Source organism: Eleutherodactylus coqui, chromosome 2 (genome assembly GCF_035609145.1).
Source record: "Eleutherodactylus coqui strain aEleCoq1 chromosome 2, aEleCoq1.hap1, whole genome shotgun sequence".
Lineage (NCBI taxonomy): Eukaryota > Metazoa > Chordata > Amphibia > Anura > Eleutherodactylidae > Eleutherodactylus > Eleutherodactylus coqui.
Genome location: NC_089838.1, coordinates 251,494,735 through 251,514,753, shown reverse-complemented (window position 1 = coordinate 251,514,753; position 20,019 = coordinate 251,494,735). Strand labels below are relative to the sequence as shown.

Genomic DNA, 20,019 nt, shown 5'->3' with positions numbered 1-20,019 from the left:
GCTAAGTACATATCTGGAAGAAAACCCATCTAATTATCCACAATTGTAAAAGTATAGTGATGATTTTAGTTTTGGTTTCCATGTATCTTTTACATTGTTTATAGCATGTAAAAGCAAATCACAATCACTTATTAGGCAACTGTTTGCTAGATTTAGTACAGACAAAACTGTTGTGTAAAACCTGCATACAGATGTAGCAATCGTCATCTGTATAAATGGCGAGCTACTAATTTTTGTTGACCTGAAGTTGAGGAAAGAGCAAATTCAAGAGATGTTTTTGAGTTCGAGGTGGTAAGGGCTTTGATTTGCAGCTTGAAGGCACCACAGAATCAAAGCTTATCCCATGGCAGTGGACTTATGAGACTGGGGAAAGTTGTATAATTATTAACATTTACTTAAACCATTATGTATAATGATAGGTGTGTTTTACGTGATTCAGCCTTGTTTTTCAATGTGTGCTACAAATCACGATCTATGGATACAGGATTTTACTTCTTGATTATGCTACTAATTTTATTCTCTATCACTTCTTTATTCAGTAACTCATTAAAGGAGCTGCATGAGTATGATGTATAGCTCTATATCTTTAATTTAAAAGATGTTTTTCTTAGTAGATTATTCTTGTGGCATTGAATAATGTGCCTGTACAAATCATTTGTTATTGTGATCCTTACCTTGCACAACACTTATTGTGAAATATTCTTACTCCCCTTCAGACTAGTAGAACAAATCTAAATTATCAGGCAGGGCACGCTACTCCATCCTTACAGACCAAAACAAACCTTCCAGAGATATGGTTTATATCAGCATGTATTCCGTAGGGCTAAAGTGTATTGTTTTGCTTCGATTTTTGATTGCCTCATAAATTAATATGATTGTGATGAATATTTTAAGTACTCATCTTTGCTGTTTTGATTGATGAGATAAAGAATGGATTCTCTTGTCAGCTACTCGCTGATGTATGTTTTTGTCTATTGATTGGCCTGTCTGTCTGGTTCATTAATTATACCATACCTATTAACCCATCTATTTATCTCCAACCTCTTTATCTGTAGAAAACATGTAAGGGTTCCCGTTGAGACAAGTCTTGATCATTTGCTTATTTTGTGTGTTGAATTATGCAGTAACAAACTTTCTAAAGTATGACTTTCTTAGAGCTAAGCAAGACATATTAGGATTCTTGTAATCGGTTGCTTCTTATGTGATATTTATAGTGCTTGTGTTTATGTGACAATTTAGTATGTCTTCAAATTCTTTTAAAGTGTAAGATAAAAAGTCTGGGTAAGTAATATGTTTTAATAGGTGGTCATTAAAGTCAAACTCAAATATCCTACAATTTCACCTTATTGACTTCTTAAAGGACAATACATCTGATATGGAGGAAGCCCTGAATGCTACAAAGAGTATCTCCAGTGTTTACACGCATAACATTCCATTTACTGAGAGATGTACGGATAATTGCTATACAGTAGTGGACCAACCCACTCCTGGAGTCACATTCTTTTCTAAGACACGTGTGGAACAAAATATCTTGAACACCATTTCCAACAAACCAAGAATTTCGGATAATACTTCAATGAAAACACAAGAGCAAATGAGCATGGAATATAAATTAAAAAATCCATCAAAATTACGTTCTTCAAATATGGTTGCTGGGGAATCAAGCTCCTTCCCAACTAAATGTATTAAGACCTTCAAACTGAAAGACTGTGATGGTGCTGATGAATCTGAAAGTCACAAGGTTGTAAAACAGCTTCTGGAGCAACACCAAGGAAATATACCTTTTCATGACCCTCATGTTTACATGTCTGTGGCTGGAAATGCCAAATCTATTCCTGGTTATAAAGTATTGGCGTTTCCTGACTTTTGGGGCCATTGTTCACCTTCATACTCCTACAAACTCATGGAAAAGAAATTAGGATCACAGAGGTGATTCTTTTCAATTCATTTTTATACTGAGTAATTTTTTTCCTTTTTTTTACCTTAAGCGGCCTTTCCGCAAAATAGCTAGAATTAAGCAAATTATTTAGTTTAGAAATTGCATTTAGCTAGACATCTTTGTGGCTTTAAAAGCTTCATTAGCTCAGGAGTTTAAGGTATCACTTAAGGTGGCCATACACATTACATAAATGTTAGTTGAAATAGCTGATTTCAGCATCACCAGCTGACAAACCTAATGTGTGTTGGATTGTCTCTTCCAACTACAGTTGTTGGGAAAAAGAAGGGTCAGCCATGTGGAATTTCAACATGTCCATTCTTTTTTTTAAGGGAGATATAGTAATCTGCCATCAGAGGTATCTGGAAGTGGCATATTCCCGATCTTGATTGAGAACACAGTACCAATCAAAAGTTTGGACACACCTTTATATTCTATTTTTTGTCTTGTTTCTTTTTATTTTCTACATTGTAGATTCATATTGAAGACCTGAAAAGTACAGATAAACACATATAGAATTAGGTAGTAAACAAAAAATTGTTAAGCAAACCAGAAAGTGTTGTATTTTAGATTCTGTACTGTAGCTCTCTGTTGCATTGATGACAGTTTTGCACACTCTTGGAATTTTTTCAATCAGCTTCATGAAGTGGTCCCCTGGAATGGTTTTACAACAATCTTGAAGAAGTTCCCAGAGATGCTGAGTACTTTTGGGCTGCTTTTCTCTTACTCTTATTTTGGTTTAGGGCCAGTGGTTGTGGGGGCCAACTCATCTCACACTGCACTCTATCACTTTCCTTCTTCGTCAAATAGCCCTTACATTGTTTGGAGATGTGTGTGAGGTCATTGTCCTGTAGAAAAACAAATTATAGTCGCACTAAACGCAAACCAAATTGGATAGCATGTCACTGTAGAATGCTTTTGGAAGCCATACTGGTTAAGCACAGCTTTAATTTTGAATAAATCACCAACAATGTCACCAGCAAAACACCACCACACCATCACACCTTTTCCTCCATGCTTCTCAGTGGGAACCACACATCTAGGAACCATCCACTCACCTTTTTTTGCTCCCCACAAAGACATGGCAGTTGGACCCAAAAATCTCAAATTATGGCTCATTTTCACTGCCCTAATGTCCATTCCTTGTGTTTTTTGGATCAAGCAAGCCTCTTCTTGTTGTTGATATTCCTCAAAATGTGATTGTTCCCAGCAAGAGGAACCACGTAATCTTGTAGATATGATACCTTTTAATGGCCAACAAAAATACATGATGTGATAGCGAGCTTGCGAATCTCTCGGGCTCTTCGTCAGGCTAAAAATGGAATAGATCTGAAGAGGCATGGATATTTATACACACTTATAACATACACACTTATAACAAGGCACAGATATGGATGTGATTGGTTTGCACTTAAAAGGAATTCTGCAACAGCAAGCAAACTTTTTGTTGTCTAGGCACTGATAGCGGAGTGAAAGTTTTATAGTCCCTCCATTACTGTTGGGGGGGGGGGGGTGTCAGACCAGGAATGCTACAAGAGGTACACAAACATTTTTAACTAAACACTGATAGGGAGTGAAAGTTTATGGTCCCTAAATTACTGCTGATGGGGGTCTTATCTGTGCAATAAATATCTTACACTTCCCATTCACGCATAAATCCTGGGGAATAATTTAACCCACTATTCAGTGTGTCAAAGGTTGTTATTAGAGATGAGCGAGCACCAAAATGCTCGGGTGCTCGTTACTCGGGACAAAAATTCCGCGATGCTCGAGGGTTCGTTTCGAGTAACGAACCCCATTGAAGTCAATGGGCGACCCGAGCATTTTTGTATATCGCCGATGCTCGGTAAGGTTTTCATTTGTGAAAATCTGGGCAATTCAAGAAACTGATGGGAACGACACAGCAACGGATAGGGCAGGCGAGGGGCTACATGTTGGGCTGCATCTCAAGTTCCCAGGTCCCACTATTAAGCCACAATAGCGGCAAGAGTGCCCCCCCCTCCTCCCAACAATTTTTACTTCTGAAAAGCCCTCATTAGCAATGCATACCTTAGCTAAGCACCACACTACCTCCAACAAAGCACAATCACTGCCTGAATGACACTCCGCTGCCACTTCTCCAGGGTTACATGCTGCCCCCCCCCGCATGACCCAGTGTCCACAGCGCACACCAAAAGTGTCCCTGCGCAGCCTTCAGCTGCCCTCATGCCACACCACCCTCATGTCTATTTATAAGTGCGTCTGCCATGAGGAGGAACCGCAGGCACACACTGCAGAGGGTTGGCACGACTAGGCAGCGACCCTCAGCATGGGTGGCTCCCTGGAACCCACCGGCAGTACATAAATGTATTCCATTGCAGTGCCCTGGACAGCAGAGCTAACGTCAGATTAAATGCAGGTGGGCTTCGGCCCACACTGCATGCCCCAACCTGACCAGGGTTTTTAATTCATAGACACAGGCAGGTACAACTCCCTATTGTGAAGTCCGTGTGGACCCACAGCATGGGTGGCTCCCTGGAACCCACCGGTGGTACATAAATATATCCCATTGCAGTGCCCAGTACAGCTGCGGTAATGTCATGTTTAATGCAGGTGGGCTTCGGCCCACACTGCATGCCCCAGTCAGACTGGGGTTCTTTAGAAGTGGACACATGCAGTTACAACTCCGTGTGGACCGACAGCATAGGTGGGTCCCAGGAAGCCACCGGCGGTACATAAATATATCCCATTGCAGTGCCCTGGACAGCAAAGCTAACATCAGGTTTAATGCAGGTGGGCTTTGGCCCACGCTGCATGCCCCAGTCAGACTGGGGTTCTTTAGAAGTGGACACATGCAGTTACAACTCCGTGTGGACCGACAGCATGGGTGGGTCCCAGGAAGCCACTGGCGGTATATAAATATATCCCATTGCAGTGCCCTGGACAGCAAAGCTAACGTCAGGTTTAATGCAGGTGGGCTTCGGCCCACACTGCATGCCCCAGTCAGACTGGGGTTCTTTAGAAGTGGACACATGCAGTTACAACTCCGTGTGGACCGACAGCATGGGTGGCTCCCTGGAACCCACCGGCGGTACATAAATATATCCCATTGCAGTGCCCAGCACAGCTGAGGTAATGTCAGGTTTAATGCAGGTGGGCTAAAAATTAATAGGATTATACTGTAGGCGAGGGCCCCAAAAAATTGGTGTACCAACAGTACTAATGTACCTCAGAAAAATTGCCCATGCCCAACCAAGAGGGCAGGTGAAACCCATTAATCGCTTTGGTTAATGTGGCTTAATTTGTAACTAGGCCTGGAGGCAGCCCAGTTAAAATAAAAATTGGTTCAGGTGCAAGTTTCAACGCTTTAATGAGCATTGAAACGTATAAAACTTGTTTACAAAAATTATATGACTGAGCCTTGTGGCCCTAAGAAAAATTGCCCGTTCGGCGTGATTACGTGAGGTTTCAGGAGGAGGAGCAGGAGGAGGAGGATGAATACTATACACAGATTGATGAAGCTAAAAGGTCCACGTTTTTGATGGTGATAGAGAACGATGCTTCCATCCGCGGGTGCAGCCTACGTATTGCTTAGGTATCGCTGCTGTCCGCTGGTGGAGAAGAGAAGTCTGGGGAAATCCAGGCTTTGTTCATCTTGATGAGTGTAAGCCTGTCGGCACTGTCGGTTGACAGGCAGGTACGCTTATCCGTGATGATTCCCCCAGCCGCACTAAACACCCTCTCTGACAAGACGCTAGCCGCAGGACAAGCAAGCACCTCCAGGGCATACAGCGCGAGTTCAGGCCACGTGTCCAGCTTCGACACCCAGTAGTTGTAGGGGGCAGAGGCGTCACGGAGGACGGTCGTGCGATCGGCTATGTACTCCCTCACCATCCTTTTACAGTGCTCCCGCCGACTCAGCCTTGACTGGGGAGCGGTGACACAGTCTTGCTGGGGAGCCAGAAAGCTGTCAAAGGCCTTAGAGAGTGTTCCCCTGCCTGTGCTGTACATGCTGCCTGATCTCCGCGCCTCCCCTGCTACCTGGCCCTCGGAACTGCGCCTTCTGCCACTAGCGCTGTCGGATGGGAATTTTACCATCAACTTGTCCGCCAGGGTCCTGTGGTATAGTATCACTCTCGAACCCCTCTCCTCTTTGGGTATGAGAGTGGAAAGGTTCTCCTTATACTGTGGGTCGAGCAGTGTGTACACCCAGTAATCCGTAGTGGCCAGAATGCGTGTAACGCGAGGGTCACGAGAAAGGCATCCTAACATGAAGTCAGCCATGTGTGCTAGGGTACCTGTACGCAACACATGGCTGTCGTCATTAGGAAGATCACTTTCAGGATCCTCCTCCTCCTCCTCCTCCTTCTCCTCCTCAGGCCATACACGCTGAAAGGATGACAGGGAAGCAGCATGGGTACCCTCAGCAGTGGGCCAAGCTGTCTATTCCCCCTCCTCCTCATCCTCCTCATGCTCCTCCTCCTCCTCCTCAACGCGCTGAGATATAGACATGAGGGTGCTCTGACTATCCAGCAACATACTGTCTTCCCCCGCCTCCGTTTCCAAGCGCAGAGCGTCTGCCTTTATGCTTTGCAGGGAACTTCTCAAGAGGCATAGCAGAGGAATGGTGACGCTAATGATTGCAGCATCGCCGCTCACCATCTGGGTAGACTCCTCCAAGTTTCCAAGGACCTGGCAGATGTCTGCCAACCAGGCCCACTCTTCTGTAAAGAATTGAGAAGGCTGACTCCAACTACGCCGCCCATGTTGGAGTTGGTATTCCACTATAGCTCTATGCTGCTCATAGAGCCTGGCCAACATGTGGAGCGTAGAGTTCCACCATGTGGGCACGTCGCACAGCAGTCGGTGCACTGGCAGATTAAACCGATGTTGCAGGGTGCGCAGGGTGGCAGCGTCCGTGTGGGACTTGCGGAAATGTGCGCTGAGCCGGCGCACCTTTCCGAGCAGGTCTGACAAGTGTGGGTAGCTTTTCAGAAAGCGCTGAACCACCAAATTAAAGACGTGGGACAGGCATGGCACGTGCGTGAGGCTGCCGAGCTGCAGAGCCGCCACCAGGTTACGGCCGTTGTTACACACGACCATGCCCGGTTGGAGGCTCAGCGGCGCAAGCCAGCGGTCGGTCTGCTCTGTCAGACCCTGCAGCAGTTCGTGGGCCATGTGCCTCTTCTCTCCTAAGCTGAGTAGTTTCAGCATGGCCTGCTGACGCTTGGGAAACAGTTGGTGGATTATTCGGTCTGGCCCTGCCTCTACCCTGCCCACCGCACTGCCTCTTCCAACCTGCCCTGCTGCTGCACTTGCCTCCCCCTCTGAAGACCTGTCCTCAGTAGGCTTAGCAAACCGGGTGGGGTCAGTCACCTCATCGTCCAGCTGCTCTTCCTCCGAATCCTCTGTGCGCTCCTCCCTCGGATTTACTGCAATTACTACTACCTGAGTGATAGACAACTGTGTCTCATCGTCATCGTCCTCCTCACCCACTGAAAGCTCTTGAGACAGTTGCCGGAAGTCCCCAGCCTCATCCCCCGGACCCCGGGAACTTTCCAAAGGTTGGGCATCGGTCACGACAAACTCCTCCGGTGGGATAGGAACCATTGCTGCCCATTCTGGGCAGGGGCCCGAGAACAGTTCCTGGGAGTCTGCCTGCTCCTCAGAATGTGTCATTGTAATGGAGTGAGGAGGCTGGGAGGAAGGAGGAGCAGCAGCCAGAGAATTCAGAGTTGCAGCAGTGGATGGCGTAGAACTCTGGGTGGTCGATAGATTGCTGGATGCACTTTCTGCCATCCATGACAGGACCTGCTCATACTGCTCATTTTCTAATAAAGGTCTACCGCGTGGACCCATTAATTGTGAGATGAATGTGGGGACGCTAGAAACGTGCCTCTCTCGTAATCCCGCAGCAGTCGGCTGCGAAACACCTGGATCAGGAGCTCGGCCTATGCCCACACTCTGACTTGGGCCTCCGCGTCCTCGCCCGCGTCTACGTCCTCTAGGCCTACCCCTACTCCTCATCATGGTGTGTTACGAATAGAGCAGAAACAGAACGCTGTAATAAAATGTGCCGCTTTTTGGCCTGTGGTTGGAGGCTGACTTCGCTTACGGAACGCACAGCAGAGCCAGGAAACACTTTTGCGCACGCCTGCAGTGAGACGTAGGTGCGTATAACTGAGATAGTGGAATTCACAGCGCAGAAGCAGTCAAGTGGCCAGACGTCACTAGTAGGCCAAAACTATGTTGCTTCTATTTTTTGAACGGCAGAGCTGAGACAGTAGACAGATACTGTAGGCAGCGTATATATGTATACTGTTTTAATGTGGACAGGATGACGACGGTGATGTAACGGGCACCGCAGAGCCAGGAAACACTTTTGCGCAAGCCTGCTGTAACGCTTAGCTGCATATTAATTAGGACTACTACCCCCAGCAGACACACAGTACACTGAGGACGGTCACAGGCAGCCCAAATATAGTTTTTTTCCCAAAATTTGTTTGAAAAAGCCCACTGCCTATATAGACAGTATATCTCTTTCACCTTTTTCAGTGTCCCTGCCTCACCAGTACTGGCCCTATACTAAGTACAATGACTGCAGACTGAGGACGCAATGCTCTGCACAGCCGATATACAAAAAAAAAAATGTGCAACACAGCTCCCAGCAGCCTCAACAGTACTGCACACGGTCAGATGTTGCCCTAAGAAGGACCGTTGGGGTTCTTGAAGCCTAAAATAACTCCTAACACTCTCCCTATAGCAGCTCCAGCATCAGCAGCACTTTCCCTGATCTCTGTCAGAATGCATCTGTGGCGAGCCGCGAGAGGGGCCGATTTATATACTCGGGTGACACCTGATCTCGCCAGCCACTCACTGCAGCGGGGTGGTATAGGGCTTGAACGTCACAGGAGGAAGTTGTAATGCCTTCCCTGTCTTTCTATTGGCCAGAAAAGCGCGCTAACGTCTCAGAGATGAAAGTGAAAGTAACTCGAACATCGCGTGGTACTCGTCTCGAGTAACGAGCATCTCGAACACGCTAATACACGAACGAGTATCAAGCTCGGACGAGTACGTTCGCTCATCTCTAGTTGTTATCAATTTATATTCCCAAATTCTTCTGTGGTTTTGTGACTTAAAACCGCCCTTCAATATCAAAACTCTCATATCGCCTATGTCATGTCCATGGTTAGAAAAGTGCTCCACCACAGGTAATTCTCTTTTTCTGTGTTTAATCATGTGGCGATGAGATTTCATCCTCGCTTTCAGTCTTTGCCCTGTTTCTCTGATATAAAGACCCCCAACAGGACATTTACTGCACATGATCAGGTACACAACATTGGATGTGGAACATGTGAATGTCCCTGGGATCTTATAGTCCTGCTGTGTGTTGGGGATTTGTATCCTGTCTGCAGTCAGTATATGTGAGCAGGTCTTGCAGCTCCTTACATTACAGGGATAAGTTCCTTTTTGTGTGTCAGAGGGCAATGCACTCCTGATTATAAAGTTCCTCAAGTTTTTGTTAGCCATTAAAAGGTATCATATCTACAAGATTACGTGGTTTCTCTTGCTGGGAACAATCACATTTTGCTCTACTGGTTAACACGGTACCCAACCTTTGTTGATATTCCTCAGTACTGGCTTATTTACAGCAATTTTACCTTAAGGGCCTGATTCTTGCTGTCTTCTCTGAGCAGTTGACGTTGAGATGTGTTTGGTGCTTGTTCTTTGTGAAGCATCTTTGGGTACTCTAATCTGATGTGCTGGTAATTTGCAGTTTCTGAAGTTGGTAACTTTAATAAACTTATCCTCTGCAGTAGAGGTAACTCTTGGTCTTTCTTTCCTGTGGTCATCCTCATGAGAGCCATTTTAATCATAGCGTTTGACAGTTTTCATGACTACACATGAGGATACCTGCAAAGTTCTTAAAATTTCTCATATTGACTTACCATAATGTGGATTAGAACAGTAGTTAAATAGGGCTTACCACTGTATGGAACTTTGCACCAATACTACCTCTGCACAATACAACTGATAGTCTCAACAGTTTAAGAAGGCAAGAAATTCCACAAAGTAACTCTTGACAAATTATGTGTGTTAACTGAAAACCATTCGAAGTGACTATCACATGAAGCTGATTGAGAGAATGCCAAGAGTGTGCAAAGCTCTCTCAAAACAAAAGGTGGCTACTTTGAAGAAACTAAAATATAAACCATATTCTGTTTTTTTGTGTTTACTATTTAATTCCATATATATTCCTTCGTAGTTTTTATCTATTTAATATGAATCTACAATGTAGAATATAAGAAACAAGAAAAGCATGGAATGTAAAGGTGAGTCCAAACTTTTCACTGGTACGGTATACATTCAGCTAACAGCTGTATAAGGTGTAAAGCCACTTTCGCATTCACATGTGTGAAGAGGTTGTATTTGGTTAATAAAATAACTCTTATCTCAGGCTTTCTAGTTGGTTTTCGCTTAGTGCTTGATTCGCACACTCAGTTTTGATGCAATTTGTGGTGCAAATATAAGACCATCCTTTATATTTTCCTTTCCTTATGATCCAGTCCTGGATTTGGTTTAGAGAATTGCATCCAAACTGCATGAGTGAAAGTGACTTAATATTGCTTTCCTTGCTTCTGCATTTTGCCATAATTTCTTTTATACTGCAGCTAGTGACTACATGATTTTTTTCTCCAGCGGTATTTGTATTTCATAGTGATGCTGAGTTGTTGTCACATACAGAGAACTGTGGCACTCTTAAAAACTCTAAATTATACCAAAGAAGATTATGGAACCAAAGTTTGATTCACTGGAATGGCTCATACACATGCACATGTTATAGCTTTATGCATGAGTAGTGCCAAGGATGGCCCTGAGTTCCATTTTGGAAAGTTGAAAAAGGCTTTCCTGATTTCAAAGCAATTACTTGAGAACATCTAGAATCTTAGTATTTAAGAAATAATGTCTCTACCAAGAACACATTGGGATAGATTTGCTAATCCTTTCTAATATTCAGAGTAAACTTAGACTAGATAGTCTGAAAATGTGACAACTTTATCACAGTAGCTTAGGCTGTATGATAAATTTGGCACATCTTTAGACACTTTGTCTACGTTTACAATGCCTATTGATTGACATAAACTAGTTTCTGCAAATATTTTGGGTCAGATTGTTGGCACATGTTGGCGCATTTTAAGACATGCCCTTTGTTCAGTGAGTCTAAGTACATAATAAAGGGGGTGTAAATCACGTACTTCAATTTGTTTGGTGTAAATTGAGCCAGAATTCTGACAAGTTTAGCTTAGCAAATCTCCCCCATTGTTTCTTTCTAAGGTTTTGTATTAACAGTTTTTTCTATATTAACTTAAAATGGTACCTACTAGAGATGAGCGAGCGTACTCGCTAAGGCAAACTACTAGAGCGAGTAGTGCCTTATGCAAGTACCTGCCCGCTCATTTTTAAAGATTCGGGTGCCGGCGGGGGAGAGCGGTGAGTTGCGGGAGTGAGCAGGGAGGAGCGGGGGGGGGAGAGAGTGAGAAAGAGATCTCCCCTCCGTTCCTCCCCACTCTCCCCCGCCCCCCGCTGGCAGCAGAATCTTTAGAGACGAGCGGGCAGGTACTCGCATAAGGCATTACTCGCTCGAGTAGTTTTCCTTAACGAGCACGCTCGCTCATCTCTAGTACCTACCTTTAAATGATCATTTTCTAGGCCTATTTATATAATATCTCAATGTGCAAAAGTATTAAAAGCAGCTTGAATATATCTCGAAATTCATTTAAAAATTATATATTCCTAAGTGAAACCTACATACATCGTTAATTACTAGAGATGAGCGAACTTACTCGTTTAGGGCGTTTTTGCACTCGAGCATCGCTTTTTCCGAGTAACTGACTACTCGGACGAAAAGATTCGGGGGGCGCTGGGGGGCAGGGGGCGGCGTGGTGGAGCGGGGGGTAGCAGTGGGGAACAGGGGGCAGCTCTCTCTCTCTCTCCCCCCCCACTCCCCTCTGCAACACCCCGCTCACCCCCGGCGCCCCCCGAATCTTTTTGCCCAAGTAGTCGATTACTCGGAAAAAGTGGTGCTCGAGTGCAAAAACGCCCTAAATGAGTAAGTTCGCTCATCTCTATTAATTACCTTTGCAAACTCTTTGCTTTATATAATCTACTGTGCTTTTTCATTGGCATAAATGTTTTATTCTCCAGTCGGGCAGAATTGTATATTCAAAATTCTGCAAAATTCTTGTTTCCATTAAGCCATGGTATGATTTTGTTAGAAGGATGCCCTAACATCTATTTAATCAAAAAGTTCCCTTGGTAGGAACCCAGCAATCAGTTGTGGATTTGGACAGCAAATGTTAAATTTCTGTGCAGCATCATCACAAGGGAAAAGTCAGACAGTTTTATTGACATAAATTTCGGGGCAATTGGGAGCAAATGGCTCACATTGTACCTGCTCTCCACTGTAGCAAATAAAGGAGATTCGTAAACATTGGAACTCCCTAGTTGGATACCACCATTACTATGCCGTCAAGCCGTACAGTTCTCCACATGTCCATCATTAGAGTAATATAAATATAAAGTGGCTGGTGAGTGAGAGCTTCTAAAATAAGCTGAAATGTTTGCTACTTAGTATTGAAAATAACACGCATGCTTTTGGCCTCACACCAATGTGTTCCCATGCTAGAAGTTTCTGTAGAAGTAGAAACAAGTACAGAAAAGCAATTTCATATTTCAAACAGTTTATTTTCTGTTTCATTTGTACATCACAGCTTCTTCTTAAAATTCATCAGTCTCTATCATATCAAACTCCCCGTAACATCTGTACATGCCGTGTAGACGGAGAGGGGTTCACTGCTCTCTTCTCTACACTTTAATTCATCGTATTTGGTTTAGCAGAGGTTGTAATGAAAAGAGCATTATGTTGTCACAAAACAGGATGCCTAAGCTGGTAAACCTGCTTGAGAAGAACATAAATCCAAGATGGTTATCCTACGGATTGGCCAATCCATACCTTACCTAAATGTCTGTAAAATTTATATTAACTGCATTTTCTGCCTTAATATACTATCACGAAAAAAAACAGGCAAAGCAAAATGTGTGAATATCACTAGTGACGTTTAAAGAAATAAGATTTTTTTTTCCATTTACTTTAATTAAATTTCTTCATGCTGTATAAGGCATAACACTTTATATTCTGAGCACATACAAAATCATGACTTCTCATTGGATTCACATTGACAATTACCGTTGTCATAATTGTAGTAAAGGACATGATAATACTCATTGGTAAACAGAGCTTTCCCTGGATTCTAATTTATTTCAGACAGATTCCCTTTCCCAGTAACATATTACTATAAAGAACTCTAAAGCTGTCATTGTTATATTATTTGCATAGATATGGTAGTATATAGTTATAAAAGACTTGTATGTATAAAAGCTGTGATGCGATAAATGATATTATTACCTACAATGTACAGGTTAGTCAAAAGTCTCCATACAGTCTGCGTACATGTCCTCTTGAACTTTTGAATCAATTTTGCAATACAGTTATAGGTAACCAAAATGGCATGTGTTGCATTGAATGACATGTTGACCGCAACTCCGCCAGCAACCACTGCTCTCTGGCCGGGGAGCAAGATGTGTAACCAAAGCTCCAGGTGCCTCTCGTTGCTCCCCCTCTGACCCTGCCAGTAGTTTCACATCAATCCATTCTTCCACTGTCAACAATCCATTCTTCCGTTGTCAGTGGCATCACTTATGTAGACCCGCAAACCATAAAGCACACTTGTATAGAGACTTTTGAATCACCCTGTATATACTAGTGAATGATGTACTACTTGATTAACATGAGTAATTATTATTAAGTTGTCTTCATTAACTAGGTATTCAAGAACAGCTCTAAGTTTAGTATGCTTTGAGTGAGTCCCTTCTCTACCCCATTGTTGAAGCCCCTATAGAGTTTAGTCTTCTGAACTTGCCGATAATGGTGGAACGGGGCGACTTTCTAATGCTTATGTGGGCTGTTCAATTTTTCACCTGGCAGCTGATGATGTAGAAAAGATTGAGGATGCTGAACTTCAATGCTTAGTCTTTCTGTTCTCTAGAAGATAAGATGTGATCAGAGGTGTCTGGCTGTAGTTTACTCCGTAACACAAGCTTTTGGCTGTCCCAAACATTTATGTGCATAGGGGAGCCAGTGTTAAGAGCTGTTGTACGGAAGATCGTTCATCTGACAGTTGCTGAAGGTACAGTACATAGACACCTTTATATCCACCCCTTATTTTTTAGCCAAACCCTTTACAGTGGCAGTAATAGTGACTCCCTAGTCAATGCAAACCTTATTACACCATGACAATGCCAACAACAACAAAGCTTACATATTGTACCTACGGTAGTGTTGACTAGTACTGTCTCCTGAGTCTTAGTCCATGTCAACTGGGGCTGATGGCATGGCATCAATAATCTGATACAATCTTTGGCACCAATGTTGTCACCATACCGGGACTCTGCACCAATCTGTACAATGAAATAACATTTAAACTATAACTTTTGGTTAATTTTATGATAATGGAGGACTCTAGCAGGGCTTGAGCCTTATACAGTCAGTGGGCTCTATTATCTTTTAACTTATATTGGTAGTACTGTTTTGCTGATTGATTTCCTTATGATTTACTGATTGAAAAGAGTCCTGCTGATAACATTTCCCAAGACAGATGTTACTGTTTGGCCAGGTAGTTTAATCACACCTGTAATTTGAAGGAATTGTTCAATCTAATACATGTGCTGTTTATCCACAGAATAGGTGAAACATGTATGATTGTTGGAAAAATTGATTTCTGGGATAATGAGAACAGTGGCCCCCAAATTCTGCTGCCAAAAAGAGCAGTGTTGCACATGCATGACCATCACCAATTCACTGTATATGGAGATAGCCCTACACATCACTTGGCCATTTCGGTTTGTCATGCAAAAGTCAATGTAGTGATGGTCACACATGTGCACTAACACTCATGTATAGTAACATGCATGGTTTGTAAGACTGAAAAAAGACATACATGCATCCAGTTCAGCCTATTATCCTGCAATGTTGATTCAGAAGAAGGCAAAACAACCACACGAGGCAGAGACAATTTTCCTTATTTTAGGGATAAAGATTCCTTCTTAACTCAAAATCTGGCAGAATAAATTCCTGTATCAACAATGCTCCTGAAATAATCAGCGACTAAATTACAATTAAAACAAGGACAACAGTGCCCCAAATAGAAGTGCCCCAAGTAAGTGGGCAAAAATATACCATGAAAGAACACTCAACAAGGCATCAGAGCAAAACCAAGGACAGGTATCCGCTCTAACACCAAGAGTCCAGCACAGCTCCAAAACAATGCCAAGGACCACTCCAAAAAGGTCACCACAATATATATCCTAGCTTAGATATCCAAAATGGGAGGGTACTCAGATCCCGTAGGCCACTTGGAGCTTGGTGGGGTGAATAACTTTACCTTAGGGGGCAGTGATCTGGGATACCTCCTTCCAAAAAAGCCAGTAGTATTCCACTAGAAATTGTTACGTAAGCAGCTCCAAAATACACCAGGGGGTCAGAATAAAGACTTATTGCAGTATTGGATCCATCACAAGACAATTAGTGCCACGCTTTTCTCGGTGTATAGGTTTGCATTTCTCAAGCACATTTACCAGGCGGACAATTTTTAACAACCTAGAACTGTTGGAATACATGGCTTTCATGGAAGGAAGTATTGTAGGGCCACTGGTCCTTTGGAGTTTCTCTGGATAGTTTACCTATTTTATTTGCATTCCCATGATTGCTCCATGAGTGCTGTTTTTGTATATTTCTATATTCTAGCTCCATTTATCAGGGGAACTCAACATTTTCATGATCCCTGTGGTCCCAGTGAATAAAAAATAATGCTTCTTATTCCCTCTTGTCTTTGAACTCTCCCTAAGTTTGTAAGTCCATAATAATAATAATAATAAAAACAAAGCACATTAAATTGTGGATGGAGCACTGAAGGTGTCTGGTAAGTAATGGCTATTATCCCTCCTAATTCCATTCACCATGCTTTTATGTGCTGTATATCTGGCATTAACATATACAATAAAATTATGGGAAGAATTATAGACCTATGTGAAAATCTCTACACATATTCTTCATATTGCATTCTTAGGGACAGAATTTTTGAAGACATTCAGAGGTATTTAAGACCAAGTGATCTCCTAAATCGAGTTGTGTTTGACTTGGATAACCCAAGGTAAGATGAATACTCCCAATGCTATGTGTAACCTTTGCTTTATACAGTGTTCATTAGTAGGTAGCATTACCTAAATATTTACTCTACTGGAAAATAGTGAAATGCTGCAGTGCTTTAGAATAAACACACTTCAAAGTTGGACTTGGGAATGGAGCTTTCGATTCAAAGAGGTGGGTCATGCCTGTCTCTCCCTGCTTACTGCATGATGACTGACAGCTCTTCACTCTGTGTATAGGGAGAGAGCTGTTAGTCTACATGCTGTGGGTGGTGAGAGACCAGCACAGCTTGCCTCCTCAACTTGACAGCTCTGTTCTCGAGTCAAACAGTCAAACTTTAAAGTATGTTTATTCTGAAGTCCTACAGCATTTCAGAATAAACCATACACAGGGCATCTGCCCTGGGTTCATGCTGCCCCTGGTTCAGGCAACATGAGCCTGGTGATAAATTTCTCTTTAATGTTGGGGTCTACAGTGCACACTTTATTGTTTCATTTCACTGGAGTACCACTCAGCCAATTCACCAATCTTTATGCATAACCCAGTATGGTAAAAACTAGAGATGAGCGAACACCAAAATGTTCGGGTGTTCGTTATTCGTAACGAACTTCCCGTGATGCTCGAGGGTTCGTTTCGAACAACGAACCCCATTGAAGTCAATGGGCGACCAGAACATTTTTGTATTTCGCCGATGCTCGCTAAGGTTTTCATGTGTGAAAATCTGGGCAATTCAGGAAAGTGATGGGAATGACACAGTGACGGATAGGGCAGGCGAGGGGCTACATGTTGGGCTGCATCCTAAGTTCACAGGTCCCACTATTAAGCCACAATACCGGCAAGAGTGGGCCCCCCCCCCTCCCAACAACTTTTACTTCTGAAAAGCGCTCATTAGCATGGCATACCTTTGCTAAGCACCACACTACCTCCAACAAAGCACAATCACTGCCTGCATGACACTCCACTGCCACTTCTCCTGAGTTATATGCTGCCCAACCGCACCCCCTCCCCCCCACAGCGCACAGCAAACTGTCCCTGCGCAGCCTTCAGCTGCCCTCATGCCACACCACCCTCATGTCTATTTAGAAGTGCGTCTGCCACGACGAGGGACCGCAGGCACACACTGCACAGGGTTGGCACGGCTAGGTAGCGACCCTCTTTAATAGGGGCGGGGCGATAGCCCACAATGCTGTACAGAAGCAATGAGAAATACAATCCTGTGCCACCGCCATCAGGAGCTGCACACGTGGGCATAGCAATGGGGAACCTATGTGCCACACACTATTCATTCTGTCAAGGTGTCTGCATGCCCCAGTCAGACTGGTTATATGCACCTTAACAGTAACCGCGTTGGTGGTAATGTGGTGGTGACTGCGGACCTAGTACCACGGTTGTATTTTGTTGGTTTTCGGAATGTGGCCAGGATTAAGTGGGCCGTGGCGGGGGGATGGTGGGGGGGCTCTCTTGTAGTGTCGGTAAAGGTGAAATTCTTGGACTGCCGCCAGACGAACCAATGCAAAGGCATTTGCCAACAATGTTTTCCCTGTTGGAGGAGGAGGGGGATGTTTTTGAGGCACTACGTGTCCTCTCCACGTGTCCGTGGTTATATGCACCTTAACAGTAACCGCGTTGGTGGTAATGTGGTGGTGACTGCGGACCTAGTACCACGGTTGTATTTTGTTGGTTTTCGGAATGTGGCCAGGATTAAGTGGGCCGTGGCGGGGGGATGGTGGGGGGGCTCTCTTGTAGTGTCGGTAAAGGTGAAATTCTTGGACTGCCGCCAGACGAACCAATGCAAAGGCATTTGCCAACAATGTTTTCCCTGTTGGAGGAGGAGGGGGATGTTTTTGAGGCACTACGTGTCCTCTCCACGTGTCCGTGGTTATATGCACCTTAACAGTAACCGCGTTGGTGGTAATGTGGTGGTGACTGCGGACCTAGTACCACGGTTGTATTTTGTTGGTTTTCGGAATGTGGCCAGGATTAAGTGGGCCGTGGCGGGGGGATGGTGGGGGGGCTCTCTTGTAGTGTCGGTAAAGGTGAAATTCTTGGACTGCCGCCAGACGAACCAATGCAAAGGCATTTGCCAACAATGTTTTCCCTGTTGGAGGAGGAGGGGGATGTTTTTGAGGCACTACGTGTCCTCTCCACGTGTCCGTGGTTATATGCACCTTAACAGTAACCGCGTTGGTGGTAATGTGGTGGTGACTGCGGACCTAGTACCACGGTTGTATTTTGTTGGTTTTCGGAATGTGGCCAGGATTAAGTGGGCCGTGGCGGGGGGATGGTGGGGGGGGCTCTCTTGTAGTGTCGGTAAAGGTGAAATTCTTGGACTGCCGCCAGACGAACCAATGCAAAGGCATTTGCCAACAATGTTTTCCCTGTTGGAGGAGGAGGGGGATGTTTTTGAGGCACTACGTGTCCTCTCCACGTGTCCGTTCCATGTAAGCAATAGTAGCACTCAAGACAGGCCCCAGTAACAATTCTGAAGCAGCAGTATAGCGGGAGCGCAGTCTTCGTTCCATGTAAGCAATAGTAGCACTCAAGACAGGCCCCAGTAACAATTCTGAAGCAGCAGTATAGCGGGAGCGCAGTCTTCGTTCCATTTCAGTAGCCTTAGTATAGCCAAGGCACAAGTGACATTTATGTAGCTAAACTGTAGGCCAACCCCACACACCTTTCTGTACCATGAGTGCAGGCGAAGAACATAGAAATTACTATGATTACACTGTAGGTGAGGGCCCCAAAAAATTGGTGTACCAACAGTACTAATGTACCTCAGTAAAAATTGGCCATGCCCAACCAAGATGGCAGGTGAATCGCTTTGGTTAATGTGGCTTAAGTGGTAACTAGGCCTGGAGGCAGCCCAGTGTAACGAAAAATTGGTTCAAGTTAAAGTTCCAACGCTTTTAAGCTAATTGAAACTTATAAAAATTGTTCTGAAAAATTATTTGAGTGAGCCTTGTGGCCCTAAGAAAAATTGCCCGTTCAGCGTGATTACGTGAGGTTTCAGGAGGAGGAGCAGGAGGAGGAGGAGGAGGAATATTAGACACAGATTGATGAAGCACAAATGTCCCCGTTTTGGATGGTGAGAGAGAACGTAGCTTCCATCCGCGGGTGCAGCCTACGTATTGCTTACGTATCGCTGCTGTCCGCTGGTGGAGAACAGAAGTCTGGCGAAATCCAGCCTTTGTTCATCTTGATGAGTGTTAGCCTGTCGGCACTGTCGGTTGACAAGCGGCTACGCTTATCGGTGATGATTCCCCCAGCCGCACTAAACACCCTCTCCGACAACACGCTAGCCGCAGGACAAGCAAGCACCTCAAGGGCATACAGGGCTAGTTCAGGCCACGTGTCCAGCTTCGACACCCAGTAGTTGTAGGGGGCAGAGGCGTCACCAAGGATGGTCGTGCGATCCGCTACGTACTCCCTCACCATCCTTTTGCAGTGCTCCCGCCGACTCAGCCGTGACTGGGGAGCGGTGACACAGTCTTGGTGGGGAGCCATAAAGCTGGCCAGGCCCTTAAAGACTGTTGCACTGCCTGGGATGTACATGCTGCTCGATCTACGCACATCCCCTGCAACATGGCCCTCGGAACTGCGCCTTCTGCCACTAGCGCTGTCGGCTGGGAATTTTACCATCAGCTTGTCCGCAAGGGTCCTGTGGTATAGCAACACTCTCGAACCCCTTTCCTCTTCGGGAATCAGAGTGGGCAGGTTCTCCTTATACCGTGGATCGAGCAGTGTGTACACCCAGTAATCCGTAGTGGCCAGAATGCGTGCAACGCGAGGGTCACGAGAAAGGCATCCTAACATGAAGTCAGCCATGTGTGCCAGGGTA

At 44.6% G+C, this 20,019-nt stretch overlaps 1 protein-coding gene across 1 annotated transcript in view; it reads left to right on the top strand.

Annotated features, from left to right (window-relative positions):
- Positions 1-20,019, top strand: part of AGBL1 (AGBL carboxypeptidase 1) — a 602,072-nt gene that overhangs the window by 98,660 nt on the left and 483,393 nt on the right. The window contains exons 12-13 of the mRNA XM_066589394.1: positions 1,361-1,929; positions 16,102-16,185. Coding sequence (XP_066445491.1) covers positions 1,361-1,929; positions 16,102-16,185 — 653 coding nt within the window. The remainder of the gene's footprint in view (positions 1-1,360; positions 1,930-16,101; positions 16,186-20,019) is intronic.